The sequence below is a fragment of the Rhinopithecus bieti genome, unplaced genomic scaffold, assembly GCF_001698545.2.
Source record: "Rhinopithecus bieti isolate Rb0 unplaced genomic scaffold, ASM169854v2 scaffold_3043, whole genome shotgun sequence".
Lineage (NCBI taxonomy): Eukaryota > Metazoa > Chordata > Mammalia > Primates > Cercopithecidae > Rhinopithecus > Rhinopithecus bieti.
The window spans coordinates 4,448,742-4,468,271 of record NW_016804580.1 but is presented as its reverse complement, the minus strand read 5'-3'; the positions used below and the strand labels follow the sequence as shown (position 1 = coordinate 4,468,271).

Here is a 19,530-nt window from a genome sequence, read left to right as displayed (position 1 = left end):
TAACATAGAGAAAATGTGATCAAAATCTTACAGTGATGTGTAGCAAAGTGCAAATATTGCATGTTTTAGAAAGCCTGATCAATACCAGCAGAAAGGACAATGTGATCATATGGAAACACCAAGAATCTTCCTTGATCAATATCCACTCTAGCTGAAGTGAACACAGACTAATGAGTACCCTGAGGCATGATTAGCCATGATCTAGTTCATTTTCCTGCCTTGAAAGCTTAACATTCACACAGAGACTATATGAGAAATCGCCTAACTTGTCTTACTCTTATATTGTATAAGTATTATAATATTTTGTCTGAATTGTCAAATGAATGATTTGCTAACATTTCCCTATTTATGTGTTGCCAATGCTTAATGACTGGCTCCATATGCTTGTATCTTATTTCTTTTCTGGTTCAAATCGAGTCCAGCACAAACACCGTTTATTGAATACTCTTTAATGGAAATAGCCTGTATCGTATAACCACAAGATTCATTTCCAGCATGAAGACTCAGGAAAAAAGAGACTCTTGGGATACAATTGACACTATTATAGTGGCTACAGGCTTCCCTCAGAAAAGTGCAATGCATTAGCAGAATTAGCTAGTTGGAGTTGTCAAATAAAAAATGCATTTGCCAGAATCATTTAAAAAATTTCTCTCTGTAGTTCTAATTCTCTGAAATAATAATGTCATTAGGCATTCAATAAAACACAAACCTTAGTTGAGCATGAAATGCTAATTTAAGCCTTTTAGATTGTTCTGTCAACATGCCCTCATTGCTGGCAAAGTTTCAGGACACTGGTAAAACTTACATGGCCAGAGTTCCTAAGTTACTTGAGTAAGCATAAAGGAAATAAAAAATATGACCTAAAACAACCTTCAAATTTCTTTTTCTCTCACGTATATTTTACTAATGGCTTAAACCAGCTGCATTTCCTGCCTTCCTTTGATAATTACTTTGCTCTGGACTTGACATGTTCCTAAGACATTAACTGATAAATACTCAAGGTGATGGATATCCCAAACACCCTGACCCGATCATTACATAGTCTATGCAGGTAATAAATACTCACATGTCCCCATATGTAAAGTATTAGGCATCAGTAAAAGAAACAAATGATTAAGGAACAAAAAGAGAACCAGAACCAGCAGTGGGACAGTAAATGGTCCATGCAGTGTCACAGTGGGCCAGTGTGGCAGGTGGGCTGCGGGCCTGTGACAATACCATGGTTCCATTGCTGAGGGCTGCTTGTTCTGAACCTGGTGTTTTTGCAGGGGGACATGCCTCCCTGCTCCTGAGACTTACAGGAAGAAGGCGTGATATGTATTTGCCAAGTCATTACATCACTCTCTCTCTTTTTTTTTTTTTTTTTTCTTTCTTTTCACAAAGGAGACTGACTTCATTAAATTGAATTGGGTGTGTTGAGGCTCAGAAAACAATATCCCAAAATGAAGGCCTTAGAGGCAGCTTCTAAAGCAAATGTTTTTCCTTTTCTTTCTTTCTTTTTTAAAATTTGTGTAAATGTAAGGGGTAGAAGTGCAGTTTTGTTACATGGATATATTGTGTAGTAGTGAAGTCTGTGCTTTTGGCGCTCCTGTCACCCAAATAGTGTACATTGTACCCAATAACTAATTTCTCATCCCCAAAACCCTCTCCCTGCTCCCACCCTTCTCAGTCTCCAATATTTTCCTTCCAGGCTGGTCTGAAACTGGCAGGCTCAAGTGATCCTCCCACCTTGGTCAACCAAAATGCTGGGATTACATGCACAAGCCACTGCTCCCAGCTAAACACAGTTCTAAATTGTTAAAAATTTACTTTCTCTAAGAGTATTGTATAGGATTATATGTTAATAAATAAAGAAAATGAAATAAAAGAAAGAATTTAACCACAAGTCCCTGAAGAAAGCCTTTCTTGTTCATAACAATTTCAGAAAAATTCTCAAATATGTACAAATGGATTAATCAGTGATTTCTATGTCCAGAAAATTTTAGAATTTTGCTTGTCTTTAAAATCAAGTCAGGGTCAGTCAACTAGCTTACATTAGAAATGTATGCATTAAACTAATAAAATATCATTTTATGCAATGCCCTCTATCTTGGAAATGCTTCATGAATAGTTATTTTGTGAGAAAACATCATGATTTCTATTTATTTCTGCTTTTGTTGAGCCTTTGGTGAGCTAGCGCATACTTGAGAATGTAAGCACCTAATGAAATCGTGCTATAAACAGAAGCAATTTTATCTTCTGAAAAATGAATAATTTTGAAGCGTTTTCCATTTTGAGGTGAGCAAAGGTAAGATGACACAATTTACTGGAGACCTGTTGATTGATCTGTTTTTAAGTGAATGAGAAGACCACAACTCTGAAAATAACAAATGAGGCCCAGTTCCTCTGAAAGGGCTTGAACTGGGTTCTAGAAAATATTATAAAATAAAAAAGTTCAAGTTTTTTCAAGATTATTTATATTTTTCATAAGTTTTGACCACATATTTTCATTATGGCTGCTACATAATTATAGTGAATGTGTCCTACCACTGAATCAAAATTGCAAATTGTTTTCTATGGGAAAAATTAGTTAAAATGATTATGTTTGAAATGCTGTTATTTAATAAATATACTTATATTTGAAAATTTATTATTTAATCATAGCTAATATTCTAAGGCCTTTATCCTAAGCAAAGAAGAAATAAAAACAATGTTTATGTAAGTATTATGCTTGGCGTTTAATATTTTATTTAAATATGTGGATATGGTCTATGGTTACCCTATCCAACATGATAGCCACTAGGCACATATGGCTATTTAACATAAACTTAATGAATTAAATTCAATTAAAAATTCAATTGCTCAGGCTCACTAGTCATATTGCAAGTTCGTAGCAGCCACATGTGACTAGTGAGATCGCATGATACGATTCAGGTTCACAACATTTCTATTAGCATAGGAAGTTCTGAATAGCATACTGGTCTACGCTATTATTATTATTTTTAATTAAAGCTTAAGATAGTTTGTATATTTCATGGGCAAAGCTGTGTTTTTGTTTGTTAAGGTTATTTTGTTCACTGTCTAAAAGTAATATGAAAAAATTGCTGCCTGGGTCGGGCATGGTGGCTCACACCAGTAATTCCAGCACTACGGGAGGCTGAAGCAGGTGGATCACTTGAGGTCTGAAGTTCAAGATCATCCTGGCCAACATAGTGAAACCCCATCTCTACTAAAAATACAAAAATTAGCTGGGCATGGTGGATGCACCTGTAATGCCAGCTACTTGGGAGACTGAGGCAGGAGAAGCGCTTGAACCCAGGAGGCGGAGGTTGCAGTGAGCCAAGATCTAGCCACTGCACTCCAGCCTGGGCAAAAGAGTTAGACTCCGTCTAAAAAAAGGAAAAAAGTGGTGCCTGGTCTGTAAGCTTATCAAAAGACCACATACAGCAAAATATATACCTACAATTGTTCCTCAAAGAGTTCAATGACCCTCTTTGTAGTATTTTAAAAATATATTTGCTCTACTAGTTGTCAGTTTTATTTCTGAAAATGTTTAATGTTTCTTATGGAGCTATGAATAATAAACAGCAAAGCAAAGGTGCATTGTAGCACAAACAATGTCAATCCATTTAAAACAGCAGATACTGATACAAAGAGGCTTGACCTTAAGAAAGTACCAAATAATACACTGTGAGTGAGAAAAATAAAGGAATATTCTAAGGGATTCAGATATAGTCACCGTCATAACTTGGAGTAGAAGCATTTTAAATGAGGTCAGCTGCTTTCCAGATTGGAACAAGGCCCCGCATGTGTGTGTTCACGTAACTTTCTCTTTACTTAAATGGCATGGCCTTATCTTTTCCAGATTAAAGAACCACATGGCATGAGTGGATTTTCCGAGTTTCTTGCTGGGAAGATTAGACTCATTAAGCTCGGAAGGTAGAGAAACAGTGAGGCCTGATGGGGTAAGTCAGCACCCCAGAGATTATGCTTGAAATTCAAAGTGTTACACTGGAGGAGAGAGAAACAAACTAGTGCAAGTGGCACTAGTGAGAATTGTGCGTGTACTCAGGAAGACCTCTGCATGTTGTGTAAGGATGTGGGAAAGAATTACTTGATAGAGCTATTTACCAAGAACTTATGGAAATTACAAATGACATAGGAATATATGACAGTGTTAAAACTTTCTGGTAATTGAAAGACAATTAGAGCAACAATGAAATACTATTTTGTGCTTATCAAATTTGCAGAGTTAAGAATGAATATTAGAGAGCACTTTAGGAAATGGGATATTTCTAACATAACGATGGGTAGTAAACTGCTTCAACCTTGATGGAAGCAATGTGTCAAAATACATTCAAAACAATATTAATATTCAGCATCTACAAATTCACTTTTTGAGAATCAGATACATGCAAAAATGTAAAAGCAAGGATATTTAGCACCATTTTACTGATAATATGAGATGCAAACTATGTAACCAACCTCTTTAGTGACAGGTTACATAAATTATGAAACAAAGAAATTTGTTATAGCTATTAATGACATTTTGGACAGATATTTAACAGTGTAAAATATGTTTTATATATGAAGGTGAAAACAGGGGGCAGAATTATTTACAGCATAATGCCAATTTTCTTAATGTGTGTGTATGTTCATATATATGTATATTACAAATAAATAGTTGGATACAGATACGTGAAAACATGTATTGCGATTTCTCTGTAGTAGATTTCTAGGTAATTTAAATTTTCCTTCTTGGGGTTCCTGTTAATTTACAAATTACTCAGAATTACAATGTGCTATGCTTCTAATCATAAGTATATTTTTACATTCATATTTCTGAAATGAACAACCACAGTCAGTCCTATACTTAGACCTGTTTTTCATAGCTGTACCTGTGGATATTGAATTAGCTGATCTCTATGGTTCTTTCTGTTTCTAAAGTTTTACAAATACATTTTATGAAAAACAGTGATTTAGGGACATACAGATGGACAGACAGGCAGACTCAAGTCTTATGAAGAGATATAAAGCAACACACAACCACATAGTCAGAAAGCATTGAAGTTCCAGAGAGACACTGTCACTGTGTTTCTCTGTGGGAATCTCCTGTGGTTCCACTCTGATGGGCACCCGGACTTGGCAGTGACATCTAAGCTAGTATCGCTGTTTTTAAAGGTGATAATGATGATGGAAAAAACAGTTACTTTAAGTACAAGTATACTACATACTCTCTGCTAGGTAATGCATGCTGTGTATACATGGCATTTTAGGTACTAAGAGGCTCATTTTATGTAGAAAGAAAGTTACAGAAATTAAATAAAAGTTTAACGTTTCATGACCAATAATCAAATGACAATATTTCTTATACTTTCTCTACTTTTAATTTCCACCTTTTTAAACATAAGCCTTAGTTTTACCACAGACCTTTCCCTCTCATTTTGAGGGGGCAAAGGTATTTCTCTTGTAAACTCAGAAGGATTTATCAATTTACTAACAATGCCTGAATTCCCTTTGATATTGAAACTATCAGATCACCTGATCTTTTATGAAAGAAAATAAAGCTGCTTTAATTAATTACACTTGAAATTTACATTGAAATCATTTACTATTTGGGGGTCTTTAAAAACTGAAAAGCAAGTGTTTTGTTGTTGTGAGGAAGAATCAATGGGGAGAAATTTTAATAATAAATAAATTAAAATTGCTTTACAGCATTTTGAATGCTTTACCAAACCTTCACCAAATCTGATAAGAATGGTATAGTAATGATGATCTACTGGGAAATACTCTTTCCAGGCTTTAGCTCACATTCCCATGTTCCCATGGCTACATGAAGCCAGAGGTTTAGGTAATATAAGCTGTGTAACCAAAATGATTAACAGAATAGAAAATTGATCTTATGAGAATAGGGTTCTATGTAACACACCTTGCAATGCAGAAGAAATGAAACTACTCACTACTCAGGATAATCATCAGTTGTTCCCTAGATCCACTTGGTGGGGGGAAAAATGTTAACAGAAGCAAAGTATTGAAATTCCCTACAAAGACAATTCCTAATAGCGAGTGTTGCTAAATAAGGGAACTGAATTTTGAAAAGGACTTATATCGGTCTAAATTCTGATTGCTGAATAGGTAACATAGGTCTGTAGGAATCAACTTATTTCTCACAAAAGAACTGTACTTGTATAACCTGCATTGTGCTAATCTTGAGTTATCCTAATCTCTGGCATAAAGATGCGCTTTTTGTTAGCTGAGAATACAATGCAACCATATATCTCTTGTTATACAGAAGCTCATGTAACAGACACAGTTATACTTTACAAATGTGGGAGAGACTTTTAAGGAGATAAATCTTTTTGTTCCCAAATGATTTTTAAGTAGAACATATTGATTCTAATTTTCTTGCATAAATATAGTCCCATCTAACAGCAACAATGGCAGAACTAGAGACCCAAATCTTTCATTCCTTCTTGGCTAATTTTCTCAGGATGGAACAGTAAGGTTAACAGAAAATGTGACTGCTTTTCAGTATGCAAATTGTCTGAGGGACATTTTTCTCTGAACTCTAAGTTTGAATTAAGTTCTTTTGGATAAATGCTGAGTCCCAAACTTTAGACATAATCTGGTCTGAAAATTCATATAAATTTTGCCAATTTATTAAATGAGATTTGTATTTGAAAATATTTTCCGCCAATACATAATAGTTATCCTTTGACAGCCTAACAAGGGATGCAAAATTACACTTTAGGGCCCGGATATCTAAGTACAATTTTAACATTGGGAATATACCAACATAATATTTGCATATTAAAATACATTTGTAAGAAAATTTTGGTATTTTGTTGGTGTTATTTTTTAAGCAATAATATATCAGAACAACAATATGGACTAAAAGCCCTGTTGAGTAAGCTGCAAATAATTTTTTTCAGCAATAAAAAAAAAAAGAACCAACAAATAAACTAAAACTAGTGTTTCTTTTTACTTGTGCAATAATTGACTCAAACCATGCTTAATTTAACAACTCCGAAAGAAAGAATGTGAGAACAGCCGTCCTCAGACAGAAACCAACTTTAGCTGTCCCAGGGCTCGGCCACTGATTTAAGAGCTCTGTCAGGATGCCTTTATGTTGCCTACACATACCCATGTATCCTTGCTTTGTTCACAGTACAATTTAGTTTCTGGAAAACCTGCTTTGATTTAACAATTCCCTTGAATATTGCCTCCCACAAATTCTCGGCTAACAAGGAGAAACTCCATGTTCTTCACCAAGCAGAATCACCAGGTATCAATGCCATTTAGTTATAAGATAAGCATTTCAGTTCTAAGATATCTCACAGTGGTGAGATAATGCCTATAATGTTTCTGCTGATCCATTGCTTTAAAAAGTATAGCTTCCACTCCAGTTGCTGTGTATATTTGAGAGTTGGCATCATTAAGTACAATCACCTCAAGGCTCAACCGAAGAACATGAGCATGTGATAAATTATCTACCACTGTAATCAAATAAAAGAAGAAAAAGAACTTTGAACAAAAGAGAAAAAAGATCTCATCTTGAGATATATTTTATTATCTCCCCTTTCTTTAAATAAGAACACATAGGACACAAACACTCCCACCCCACCTTCGCTTACTACCACACCAAAGCATCTCTCAGGACTGTTCTTGGAGTGAGGGAGATTCAAAAACCAGAAGCTTTCAACACATGCCTATTTATAGGGTCAGAATGGCTAATTCAGTCTGCATTTCAGTTTCTGATATAACAAACAGTTATCCAAAGTAACACATCCCTTTTTATTCCATAAAATGTAAACTAGACTAGATAGACAACCATAATTTAAAGAAAATATATATTTTCTCTGGTGGTAAGTATAGCTCCATCCAGATTTTTATTTCTTTGTACTTTTAAAAAATTTAATTTGTACTTTTCTTGCATCTTCCTTTAGACTCCCAAACAGTTTTACACAAATACATTAAATATAAGATAGCACAAAGCTGTGGTTTTGCTCAGAAACTTAAGATAAACATACATAAAAGTCATATGTCTATCAATCCAATAATCTGTCACTGTTTATGTCATTCTTATTAATAAAAGAACTATATCTGCTTAGTCAAGCCAACTATCCCAAATAATCTGGCTGGGCACAGTGGCTCACATATGTAATCTCAGCACTTTGGGAGGCTGAGGCAGTAGGACCACTTGAGCTCGGGAGTTCAAGACCAACCTGGGCAACATAACAAGATCTCATTTCTTCAAATAATAATAACAATAATAATAAACAGCCAAGGATAGTGGCACATGTTTGTGGTCCCAGCTACTCAAGATGCTGAGGCAGGAGGATCATTTGAGCTTGAGAGGTCAAGGCTGCAGTGAGTTGTGACTGCACCACCGCACTCCAGCCTGGGTGACAGAGTAAGACCCCAAATCAGAAGACAGGAAAAAGAAACAAGAAAAAGAATCCAAAATTACACATTCTTGGCTTGGCTATTTAATTTCTCTTTACCTGAGTCAGTTCAAGGGTGACACAGATAACCCAATAGGAGTTATAAACCAAACCACAGAATTAACAAGCATCAATTGGCTAATTAATTAGCCATTTTTTTTCTTCAGGTACATCTGCCTGAGATCAATCTCCTTTAAATTTATCTCCAGAGAGGCTCACTCATTGTGACCGCCCTTCTTCTACGTACTGGGAATTTGTTGGATCCTGTGGACAACGACAAATGCATCGGACAGTCCGACTTTCACTGGATGATTGGTTGAACTTATCTGTGTGACCAAGACAGGAATCTGGAAAAAAAAAAAAAAAAAGCAGGTTGCTACACGTTAGATCTGAATTTCTTACAGGAAAGAAAGGTAGTAGGATCCTCTTGTTTCATGGACAAAACCACGGGAAGGAGATAAAAGACTAGAGAGGGAGCCCAAAGTATTAGAAAAGAGGGACATATAAAACCAAAAAATTACATTAGTTTAGTGCTATTGAATGAATAGAAGAGACAGATAGTTCCTGGTTCTAAAGGTGGCTACTTGATGTTGAAAGTAATAGATTATCAGAGAATATAATTGATGCTAGATGCTACAAACTTATCACACATATAGGCACATCATGAATGCATTTAGTGCTGGCTATAATTTTGGAAACAGAGATTCTCCTCTTACTCTTTGTTTTCCAAAAAAAACTTCATTGTATATTTGTTTTTATACAATTTGAGAAAATCCTTGTTTATAAGCAGTCTTATAGATATAAAACCTAGAGAAAAACAAATAAATGCACTGTTAAATATACATTTGACAATATCATCATTGATTCATAGCTAATTAAATTTGGCAATCATTTCACCATTTTGGTTGAAACTACTATGAAAGACTTCTAAAGCTCTTATGGTCATCTCAGTGTGACAGTTCTTGTATTCGAATCTCAGATTTGAATCTCAAGATCTGAATACGATAGATATTTCTAATATTTACAGGTTTACAGTTAAAAAATATGATACATTGAGAATATATGAAAAATGATAAGAGAGTTATAAATGACATGAACTCTTGGGGTCCATTTTTCCAGATTCAGAAAAGATTCACTGGAGATATGATTACTCTCTTTATTATCAGTTTTATAGAAACAAAATGGGAATGAAACCATCTTCAATAAACAAAGAAACAGGACAGTAAAAGAAAAGAGTAAATGCACCAAAAACGTCTTTAGGCAGAATAAGCAGATTTTGGGCCATCTGTGGGTAATTCATTAAATAATATGTTAGATCAGATATTGCTGTATAAGCCATAATAAACAGCATAACAATAAGAAGGGGATAAGTTGGAGAGAATATATAATATAACATAATATAAAATACAATAAAACTCTCTGACTTATTTTGACCAAGACATCATGAAACTGTGAAAAGAGCTATTTTGTTGAAATGGAAAAATTAAGAAAAAAGTTCATTGCTTTTGGAATTTGTGGAATTACCTTGAAACAAGTAAATAGAAGATGACATTTTCCCTTAATGTACTATTTCAGGTCTCTCTTAAACAACGTTAAAGTGTTTGCAAATTTTGTCAGTATGCTCAGTTCTTAACCAATTTGTGTCACTATGCTCAATTCTTTACCAATATAAATTAGTCTTCTGGTATTTGGATAACAGAAACACACAAAACAGCAAAACAAAACAAAGATTTATATCCCAGTCTGACGTACTTTATTTTTTATTTTTTATTTTTTATTTTTGAGACAGCCTCACTCCATCTCCCAGGCTGGAGTGTAACCTCTGCCTCCCGGGTTCAAGCTATTCTCATGCCTCAGTCTCCCAAATAGCTGGGATTACAGGCATGCATCACCACACCCAGTTAGATTTTTTTTGTATTTTTAGTGGAGATGGGGTTTCACCATGTTGGTCAGGCTGGTCTGGAATTCCTGGCCTCAAGTGATCCACCCACCTCTGCCTCCCAAAGTGCTGGATTGCAGCTGTGAGCTACTGCATCCGGCTGATATACTTTATTTACTGATTTACTAATCTAAGTTCAGTATCAATATGTGAAATCCCCTTTCTTATTGAGCATTATACTGTTTCCCAGTCTTACACCCTATGTTGAGGACTCTAATATGAAAGTAATTTGTATTTAAGACAGACTTACAGTTAAAGCATACAAGAAGATGGAAAAGCATAGGGAAAAATTCCAATTCACCTATATATTTTTGTATCCTAATAAGACATGATCATCTCATTTTTAAGCAGCATCTATTAACAAAAGCAAGCATCTATTGTTACCATCATATAAATGCCACTGTTCCTGTCATTTGTCATTTGACCCCCTTCTCCAACATCTATGAGTTCAGTTTTCCTCTGCAAGTTGCAAAAGGCTTTACCAGATAATTCTGTGGTAATTTATTGTATGTCTTCTTTTCCTATACCCACAGCAGTACTTGAGTTTATACTGCTATCAATTGGAAAATCCTATTATATCATTATGCATAGTACATGTTTATTTCAGAGCTTGTTTTTTAAGTCACATGTCTTGTTTCCTGCAGCCCTCCCAGAAGCATTCTCCTCTCTTCAGATTATGCATTCCACCTTCCCTTCCTTTCTTCTTTCCCTCCTTCCCTCCTTCCCTCCTTCCTTCCTTTCTTTTTCTTTCTTTCTTTCTCCTTCCTTCATTCCTTCCCTCCCTCCTTCCTTTCTTTTTCTTTCTTTCTCCTTCCTTCCTTCCTTCCCTCCCTCCCTCCTTCCCTCCCTCCCTCCTTTCTTTCTTTCCTTCCCTCCTTCCCTCCTTCCCTCCTTCCCTCCTTCCCTCCTTCCCTCCCTCCCTCCTTTCTTTCCTTCCTTCCTTCCTTCCTTCCTTCCTTCCTTCCTTCCTTCCTTCCTTCCTTTTCTTTCTTCTTTCACTCTTGTTGCCCAGGCTGGAGTGACATGGTGCAATCTCGGCTCACCACCTCCTGGGTTCAAGCGATTCTCCTGCTTCAGCCTCCTGAGTAGCTGAGATTACAGGCATGTGACACCATGTCCAGCTAACTTTGTATTTTTAATACAGACGAGGTTTCTCCATATTGGTTAGGATGGTCTTGAACTCCTGACCTCAGGTGATCCGCCCACTTCGGCCTCCCAAATTGCTGGGATTATAGGTGTGAGCCACTGCACCTGGCCGCATTCCAACTTTTCTATCTCTCTTCCCCATCTCTTCTTCCCTTGCCCAGCCATCTTTCATTTTTATTTTTTCTCCATCTCTTTCCTTCCTTTCAACCCACTTCCTTTATGTTTTGTGTCTGTGTCAAGCCCTCTCCTCCACGTTCTTTATTGGTGGTGGGTCGATTGCAGTAATGGCCTCAATCAATGGCTTCCTTCTGCCCAGTACCTCTGCGGTCCTCTCCCTCTTGGACTCCAGGCTCAATAATATGGCAAAAGAGGACAGCAGCAAACTTGAAGCAAAAAACAAACAAACAAACAAAACTTAAAAAATCTGCTTACTGCTTCCTTTCTTGAACCCTTGCTACAGCCAAGAAAATATATGCTGCTGGTCTTCTGCAGATATATACAAGACACATGAAGGATTTTTTTTTTTTTTTTTTTGCACCAGAAGTTATTGTTGCCTAGCCAGCACCCAGCCAGTCCACCAGATAACCGCTTACACATTCAGAAGCTCAGCTGAGATCAGCAGAGTCCAGCCCATAACAGTAGAACCAACAAGCTGATCCATAGGCATCTTGTGAGAAATAAGAAATGGAGTTGTTTTAAGCCACTGTCTTTTGGGGTGGTTTATTAAACAGCAGTATCAATCAGTACATTCTCTGTTAAATATCAAATAGCCAATAGAATAGAATATGGGTGTTTCTCCATAAAATGAGGTAGTATTGCTCATCCTAATTTTCTGGGCATCAGATAAATGTGTATTTTTAAGACGTTGGGTCTCACTGTGTTGCCCAGGCTGGAGTGCAGTGGCATAATCATAGCTCACTGCAGCCTCAAACACCTGGGCTTAAGCAATCCTCCTGCATCAGCCTCCTTAGTACTACAGGTACACATCATCATGTCCTGATTTCAGATAAATATCTAATTCTAGGTACAATTAAACTTGAAAGATTGGAATGTTCCAGTAGAAAAGTTTCATTTTCTGCAGCATTTTTTTTCATTCTTCTGTGTCTCTTTAGTTCATTCTTTTGTCTGTGCATTTCAAATACTAAGCCCAAAATATATAAATTACCTAGATGTAGATTCATTTAACATGAGGAAAATTTAGCCAAAACCAAAATGGGTAGCTTCATGGTGTACAGTTTTCTATCACTGAAAATTATCTGACATGACCAACCCTCTAGGAAGATCACTATAAATGATCTTTGATTCTTCCAGTTATCAACTTAAATTTTTTCAAATGATTTTGACTTTTCCAAGCTTCAACATGTAAATTGTTAACAACGATACAAACTCAAATGATAAGGGTGAAATACTCTACCTATATGTAAAGAGAGCAGAAGTTAGGTAGAAATCATCATTTGCAGTCAAGAGTTATGCTTTAACTTGTTGCCAGTTTTTTTAAATGTACATATTCTTGGGTTAATGATTTCTGATGACTGCATCTGTCAAACCACTACTACCATATAACTCTACTAGGAGTCTTAATATAACTGAGGATTATAGAGTAGAAAATAGATTCCTAAGAATGACATCTACTACCTATAAATTATTTTCCCCCAAAGGCATACACATTGTCCATGCTGTTTGATAAGATAGAATCCATTCATTCATTCATCAGATATTAATTGGATATATTTTCTATATTTTTGTAGGCACTGGAATTACAGCAGACAGGAATACAAAGACCCTTCTCTCACAGAGCCTACATTCTAGAGAACAGGGACAGGCATCAAAACAAGCGAACGTAAAACCTATAGCATTCTAGAAGGTGGTTAGTACCAAGGAGAAAACTAAAACAGAGTAAAAAGATAGAGAGGAATGGGGGTCTCTAGGAGAAAAGAGAGTCACAGAAGCTCTCTCTGAGAAGGTGATTTTTCAGCAGAAACTCGAAGTAAGAGAATCTGCCATGTGGATATTTGGGAAGCAACTGTGGGTAGATGCACTGGCACATGTAAAGGGCTTGACTGAATTGCTTTCGGTGTATTTTAGGAGTTAAAGGGTTATCTCTACAGCTGGAGCAGAAGTACCAAACAAGAGTGTCAAAGGCAATGGGAGGTAGTAGGGGCAGATCATAGGGAGCGTGTATTTCTTGCAAGGCATGACAGTGACACTGGATTTTACTCCAAAAGACACAGAAAGATTTGGGAGGTTTTGAGCAGAGGGAAGGACATTCCTTTATTTTGGGAAAATATCACACTGGCTGCTGGTAAATCAAGACTGTAGAAGGACCATGGGAGCCAGAGAAACTAGTTAGGAGGGTATCACAGTTTTCCAGGTAAGAGAAGGTGCCATGACCCACCCCAAAGTGGTAACAGTGGTGGAAGTGAACAGAGGCCAGATTCTGGAAGAATTATGTAGGCACTGCTATCGACACTCCCCATAGATTTAATAAGGACAGTGAGGGACAAAAGGAGAGTAAAGGATACCACGAAGCCTTTTGGTTTCAGTAGCAAGAGCAATGAAACAGTGTTTTCATCAGGAATGTTAGGTTGTACAACTTCAGGGGACCGACTCACGTCACGGTCTATCAGAAGCGTCCTTTGGATATGCAGGGACCAACATATGCAGCTCTCAAGAGCAGTCCTGAAACATTCAGAGACCAGGAGAGGAAGCACTGGAGACGGATGATCACTTTATGGCAAAACAACTGGCTTCACATGCTCTCCATTAAAATTTCATAGAGCTTGTGAGTAAGAGCCCAGGATTTCTAAAACGGTATTCCTTGTCCTGATTAAATATTAAAATGAAAATTTACAAGCAACTTTCAACTCCTTATATTTTCCTAGAAGCCACCCAAGGCTTTTATGAAACCATTACATGCCAGATTTTCAAAAAACTGATTTTGCCAAGTGAATTACATGCCTAATGTCATCAAAGATTAATGAAGAAAAGATGAACAATTCCAGACTTTCTCTAAAATTTCCTATGGAACATGTCTGCCTCTCCACACCTGATATTTTCCTATCTTTCTTACCCTGCCTTCTTGCACTGTGATCTCTTTAACTTCAAAATATTACAGGCAGTCAAGTAAGGGAGCTGTGTGAGCTCTCCGTGAGCAAGTGAGACCAACCACTCTGCAGGGTCCTCTGTCAGCATAAAATTAGAGACTGTATTATTAAAAGGTACATTTAAAATAAACAATTTAAAAAATTTTCTTTTATTTATTTATTTATTCTACTATATATATTTTTTTGAGACAGAGTCTCATTCTGTTGCGCAGGCTGGAGTGCAGTGGTGCAATCACAGCTCACTGCAGCCTCAACCTCCATGGCTCAAGTGATCCTCCTGCCTTAGTCTCCCGAGTAGCTGGCTACTTTTTTTTTATTTTTATGTTTTGCAGAGACAGGGTCTCATTATGTTATCCAGGCTGTAAAATGAACTTCTTTTTAACTACTAACAAAGAGATTATGTGTGTGTGTATGTGTATGTATAAACAAGCTATTTAGAAGTACAGCCAGTATTGGGCAAATCAGCACAAGAATGAACATGTTGTTGTCACGATCAACTATTTTATAGAAGACTCTGTATTTAGAAGGGTATGAAGTGCCAAAGTCAATGAACATAAGGACCAAAAACATGTCAAACACCAAAACTTTCAAAACTTTGATTACGGGAAGCTATTTTCTTATACTTTCTACAAGTTTATATTTATCCTCAAAATGTCTCGTGAGTCATCACGAGATCCTGGGGATGTCAGGAAGCCAAACTGAAATAATAAAAACTCTCAACTACAGAAGTTTTTTTTTTATTTTTAAAACAATGTAGCTTTATTATTTTCAAGTGTCTATAATAGTTGCCTTCTTAAGATTAAAGTAAAGCTGAATTTTAACTGAGCCTGTGTATGATCTGTATTGAATCGCACATTTCTGGCGAATTGATTTTACAATTACATTCTCTCCACAGGAGAGAAATAAAAGGAGCTTTCACACTGGCTAAAACATACTTCCATTTTGACCCCTAAAAGCATTCATGAATACTTCTTTTAAACGACAGTATAATTTTTGCTCTATATAACAAGATAGAGATAGGTTTATTACTTGGTATACATTTTTATATAACTGAGATATTAAAGCAAAGCAAAGTAAGCATAGAAGCAGAAAGTGGTTGCAATCGCTACACAAAATCAAGGCAGGAAAAGATGTCAGGGGCAAGCAAAAGTAGAGCAGAGCACACTGGCCTTTGGAAGGAGAGTCAAAGACAGAAGCTCCTCTCTTCTCCACTCTGTGGTATCTTTCTCCAGCACACAGGAACCCCACGCAATCCCTTAAACCTGAGGTTCTTACATCTGTCTCTAAACTAGGGAGATAACAGCATGCCGCTTAAGTAATGGTTAATGGAATTTTATTTTCCTCTTTGTTCTGCCCTGAAAACATCACCAAAACATTCATTTGTTTCCATTACAGGCCCAGCTATCTATCCACTAGGCAGCACAGCATCTCAGCAAGGGTTTGATTGTATAGTATGTGTTCCAAGATGTGACTCATATGCCTATCAAACCTTAACTGGAAAAGAATTACTCCAAACTTATTTTTTGTTTCCTTGCTAATTTGCAATATGGTGTTTAGTAGCTTAATATTAAAAACAACAGCAACAACAAAATCCCACAATAAACTCAAAGCTTTCCGTTTTACCCATTCTTATCTGTCTGTAACCCTTAACTTTCTCCTTCGTTTTACTTAAGTATCTGATCTGGCTTCAGTATTATCAGCAGTGAATCTAATTTTTAAGAGTCGTGATCTCTTTTATTATTATCAAAATAACAACCTGTAGCCCCAGCTACCTGGGAGGCTGAGGCAGGAGAATCACTTGAGCCCAGGAGTTGGAGGCTGCAGTGAGCTATGATAATGCCATTGCACTCCAGCCTGGACAACAGAGCAAGACTCTGTCTCTAAAAAACAAACAAACACACAAAGTCCAAAATATTAATGCTGAGTTGTCTGTAAACTACACTTGAATAGAAGGTCTTTCAGTTAAATTTGACAATGTAAAAATTCATTTGCTTTCCAGAGTATCAGTAACAATTTGCACAATTATTTCAATCCTTTTTTTAGTGTACAGCTCCTGAACTCTCGTCTGCCAGGTATTGAGCAATGCATCTAATAGCATGAAAGTCAAGGTGAGCTATCATCAAACAATCAATTCCTAACATGCCTCCTGCCCCCATTTCCACAATCATAATCTGTAGAAAATCTGGAAGCAGTCAACTAACAGCATGAAGGTGATAAGTAAAATCCACCTCCACTTTAAAACAGGTTTCAAACTTCCTTTCTACATAAGCTACTGTGTGCCTCGGGTAAGAAAGAAGAAATTCATGAGGGAGAAATTGGAGGGTGCACGCTATGAGTGAATTTTCCAGGCAATATTTGCAAGCAAAGGGCTTCCAGGGCTTTCTGAGTCCTCAAGGAAAAAATGCAAATCTACATTTTTACTTGAAATATTTTAATGTTTAGATGTTGGCAACATATCTGTTTTACAAACATATGTGTAACATAAAACATAAAAACATACACAGAGTAAAAACTGTGCCCTCTGAGTTAAGACTGCTCACATGGAATTGGCACACGAAGAGTCTGAGCTTCATACAAAAGACAGCGATGCAGGGTGCCCACTTGAAGAAGCTTGTGCCATTGGACTCAAGATAGTCAAGACTCTGGTATGGATTTTACCTGGGACAATAGCTAGATAAGGAAACTTACCTAAACATGGTTTGGGAATTAGACGTCAAGAGAAAAGAGAGGAGATTAAGGAAAGTCTACACCCTGGGTTTGGGAGAGACACAAAAAATTAGCTAGCCATGGTGGCAGGCACCTGTAATCCCAGCTCCTTGGGAGACTGAGGCAGGGGAGTCATTTGAACTCGGCAGGCAGAGGTTGCAGTGAGCTGAGATCACGCCACTGCACTCCAGCCGGGGCAACAGAATGAGACTGTGTCTTAAAAAATAATAATAATAAGTAAAATAAAATAAAATAATTTCCTCTGGGACATTGATCTTTCTACCTGGCTACTTTATGTATTTTTACACAAAGGATTTGTCATTGGAACATTATCAAGGGAGAATAATTCAACTTACCATTTTCTTACACTAGGAAAAGTAAAGAAACAATTAAAATGTCAGGCACTTCTATATGTGAGATAGCTAAAAAGTAAAATATCTCTACGAATGCAAATGAATTAGATCTCAAATAAAACTGTGTAGATAAAACTTTAATACTTTAGTTGTTTAAAATACAGGGAAGTCCTACGATATAAAATATCTGTCTCTTCATTTTCCTTAGAATTATTTCTTGAGAGTTTTAAATCAGCATTTGATTCTATCTGGTTTTCTTATCCTTGTATTAGATACATATGTACATATATATTATTCTTTTCTGCTCACACATTTATCAAATGTCTTGGATGCATATACTGTATTCACACATCAAGTTTTCTCACAGACGTAGCAATAGTTACAGAAGGAAATTACCTTATATCTAAATGGTGGTGGTCTCACTGTTGCGTTCTTTTTGGCCTTCTCTAACTTTCTTGAATTACCTTTTTTCTATAAATTCTACAAGTTCAGCCAATGTTCATCTTTTAATGCTTTCAGGCTGCTAACCATGAGTGAAGGGTCATTACAGTTTAAATAAGATAAATAATCTTCAAAGAATTTTAAAAAAATGCATTAAGAGTCCCGCCCCATTGAAACCTACAACTAATTGGCAATGGTGATTTATTAATTATGCATTCTTCCATAGAAGAAGCAAATGTGACACCAAGGAACATAGGTTTAAATACTTAAATGGTAGAGTAGATTAAAAAGTGATTTTACTTAATAAACAGTAAAGTTCCTCTATATTGACCTCCTCTAAAATTTGCTGCTGAAGGAGATGGTATTCAACCAAGAAAATGGACAGAACAGGCTGACTCCTGGGCTAAGCCTGCCTCTTCTGTGATTTTTCTCCTATTGCTATCTAGTAGGATTATATGACATTTTTATTTAAATTACCAGTTTCCTAACCTAGTGACTATCTTTATCCCTTACATAAGCTAACGAAAAAAAAAGGACCCGAGTTTGCAACTGACACAAAAAGAGTGACATCCATCCATAGTTTGTGTCCAGAGTGATTATAAATGCCAAGTATATAATGAGAATAGAGATAAAACAAGTCAGAGAAACTGCAGCTTTACAAAGTAAGAGTATTCTAGGATAGACAGCATCAAGGACTGTAAAGACCCTTATTTCAAATCTCCAGCATGTTTGAAATACATTTTTTTTTTGAGACAGTCTCCTTCTGTCGCCCAGGCTGGAGTGCAGTGGCATGATCTCTGCTCACTGAAACTTCTGCCTCCAGGGTTCAAGCGATTCTCCTACCTCAGCCTCCTCAGTAGCTAGGATTACAGGCGTGCACCGCCACGCCCAGCTAATTTTTGTATTTTTAGTAGAGACAGGGTTTCACCATGTTGGTCAGGCCTGTCTCCAACTCCTGACCTCAAGTGATCCGGCCTCCCAAAGTGCTGGGATCACAGGCGTGAGCCACCACACCCGGTCACTGGAATACAATACTTTTTTGAGAATTGTTAGTTTCCTTGTTACATTATCAATAGACCAGAAATATTAGAGCCATATCTATTGTAATCAAGCAAAAAGTCATCACTATTTAATGGCAACTTAATATGAAGACGCTGAGATTTAGGGTTACAGCTAATTGCTAACAGAATAGGAAAATGAGAGTTTGGTTGCCAAAGTCCATGTATTTAAGAAAGGATCCATTTTTTGGCCTATGTACAGGTTCTTTCATTTAAAAAAATTATAGATTAATAATATAATGCTGTGGATAGGCAAACCTTCCCTTTGCTCCCAAGTAGCCATGGTATGCTATGATATGATATGTTAGGCTATGGTATGATAATGACTGGCCGAGGAAGACTGTCAAGGATATCAAAATG

The 19,530-nt window shown here is 36.6% G+C and overlaps 1 protein-coding gene across 1 annotated transcript in view; it reads right to left on the bottom strand.

The window, feature by feature from the left end:
* The window catches only part of PLXDC2 (plexin domain containing 2), a 487,631-nt gene that overhangs the window by 111,297 nt on the left and 356,804 nt on the right, over nt 1-19,530 (bottom strand). Inside the window, exon 7 of the mRNA XM_017869226.1 lies at nt 8,671-8,770. Coding sequence (XP_017724715.1) covers nt 8,671-8,770 — 100 coding nt within the window. The remainder of the gene's footprint in view (nt 1-8,670; nt 8,771-19,530) is intronic.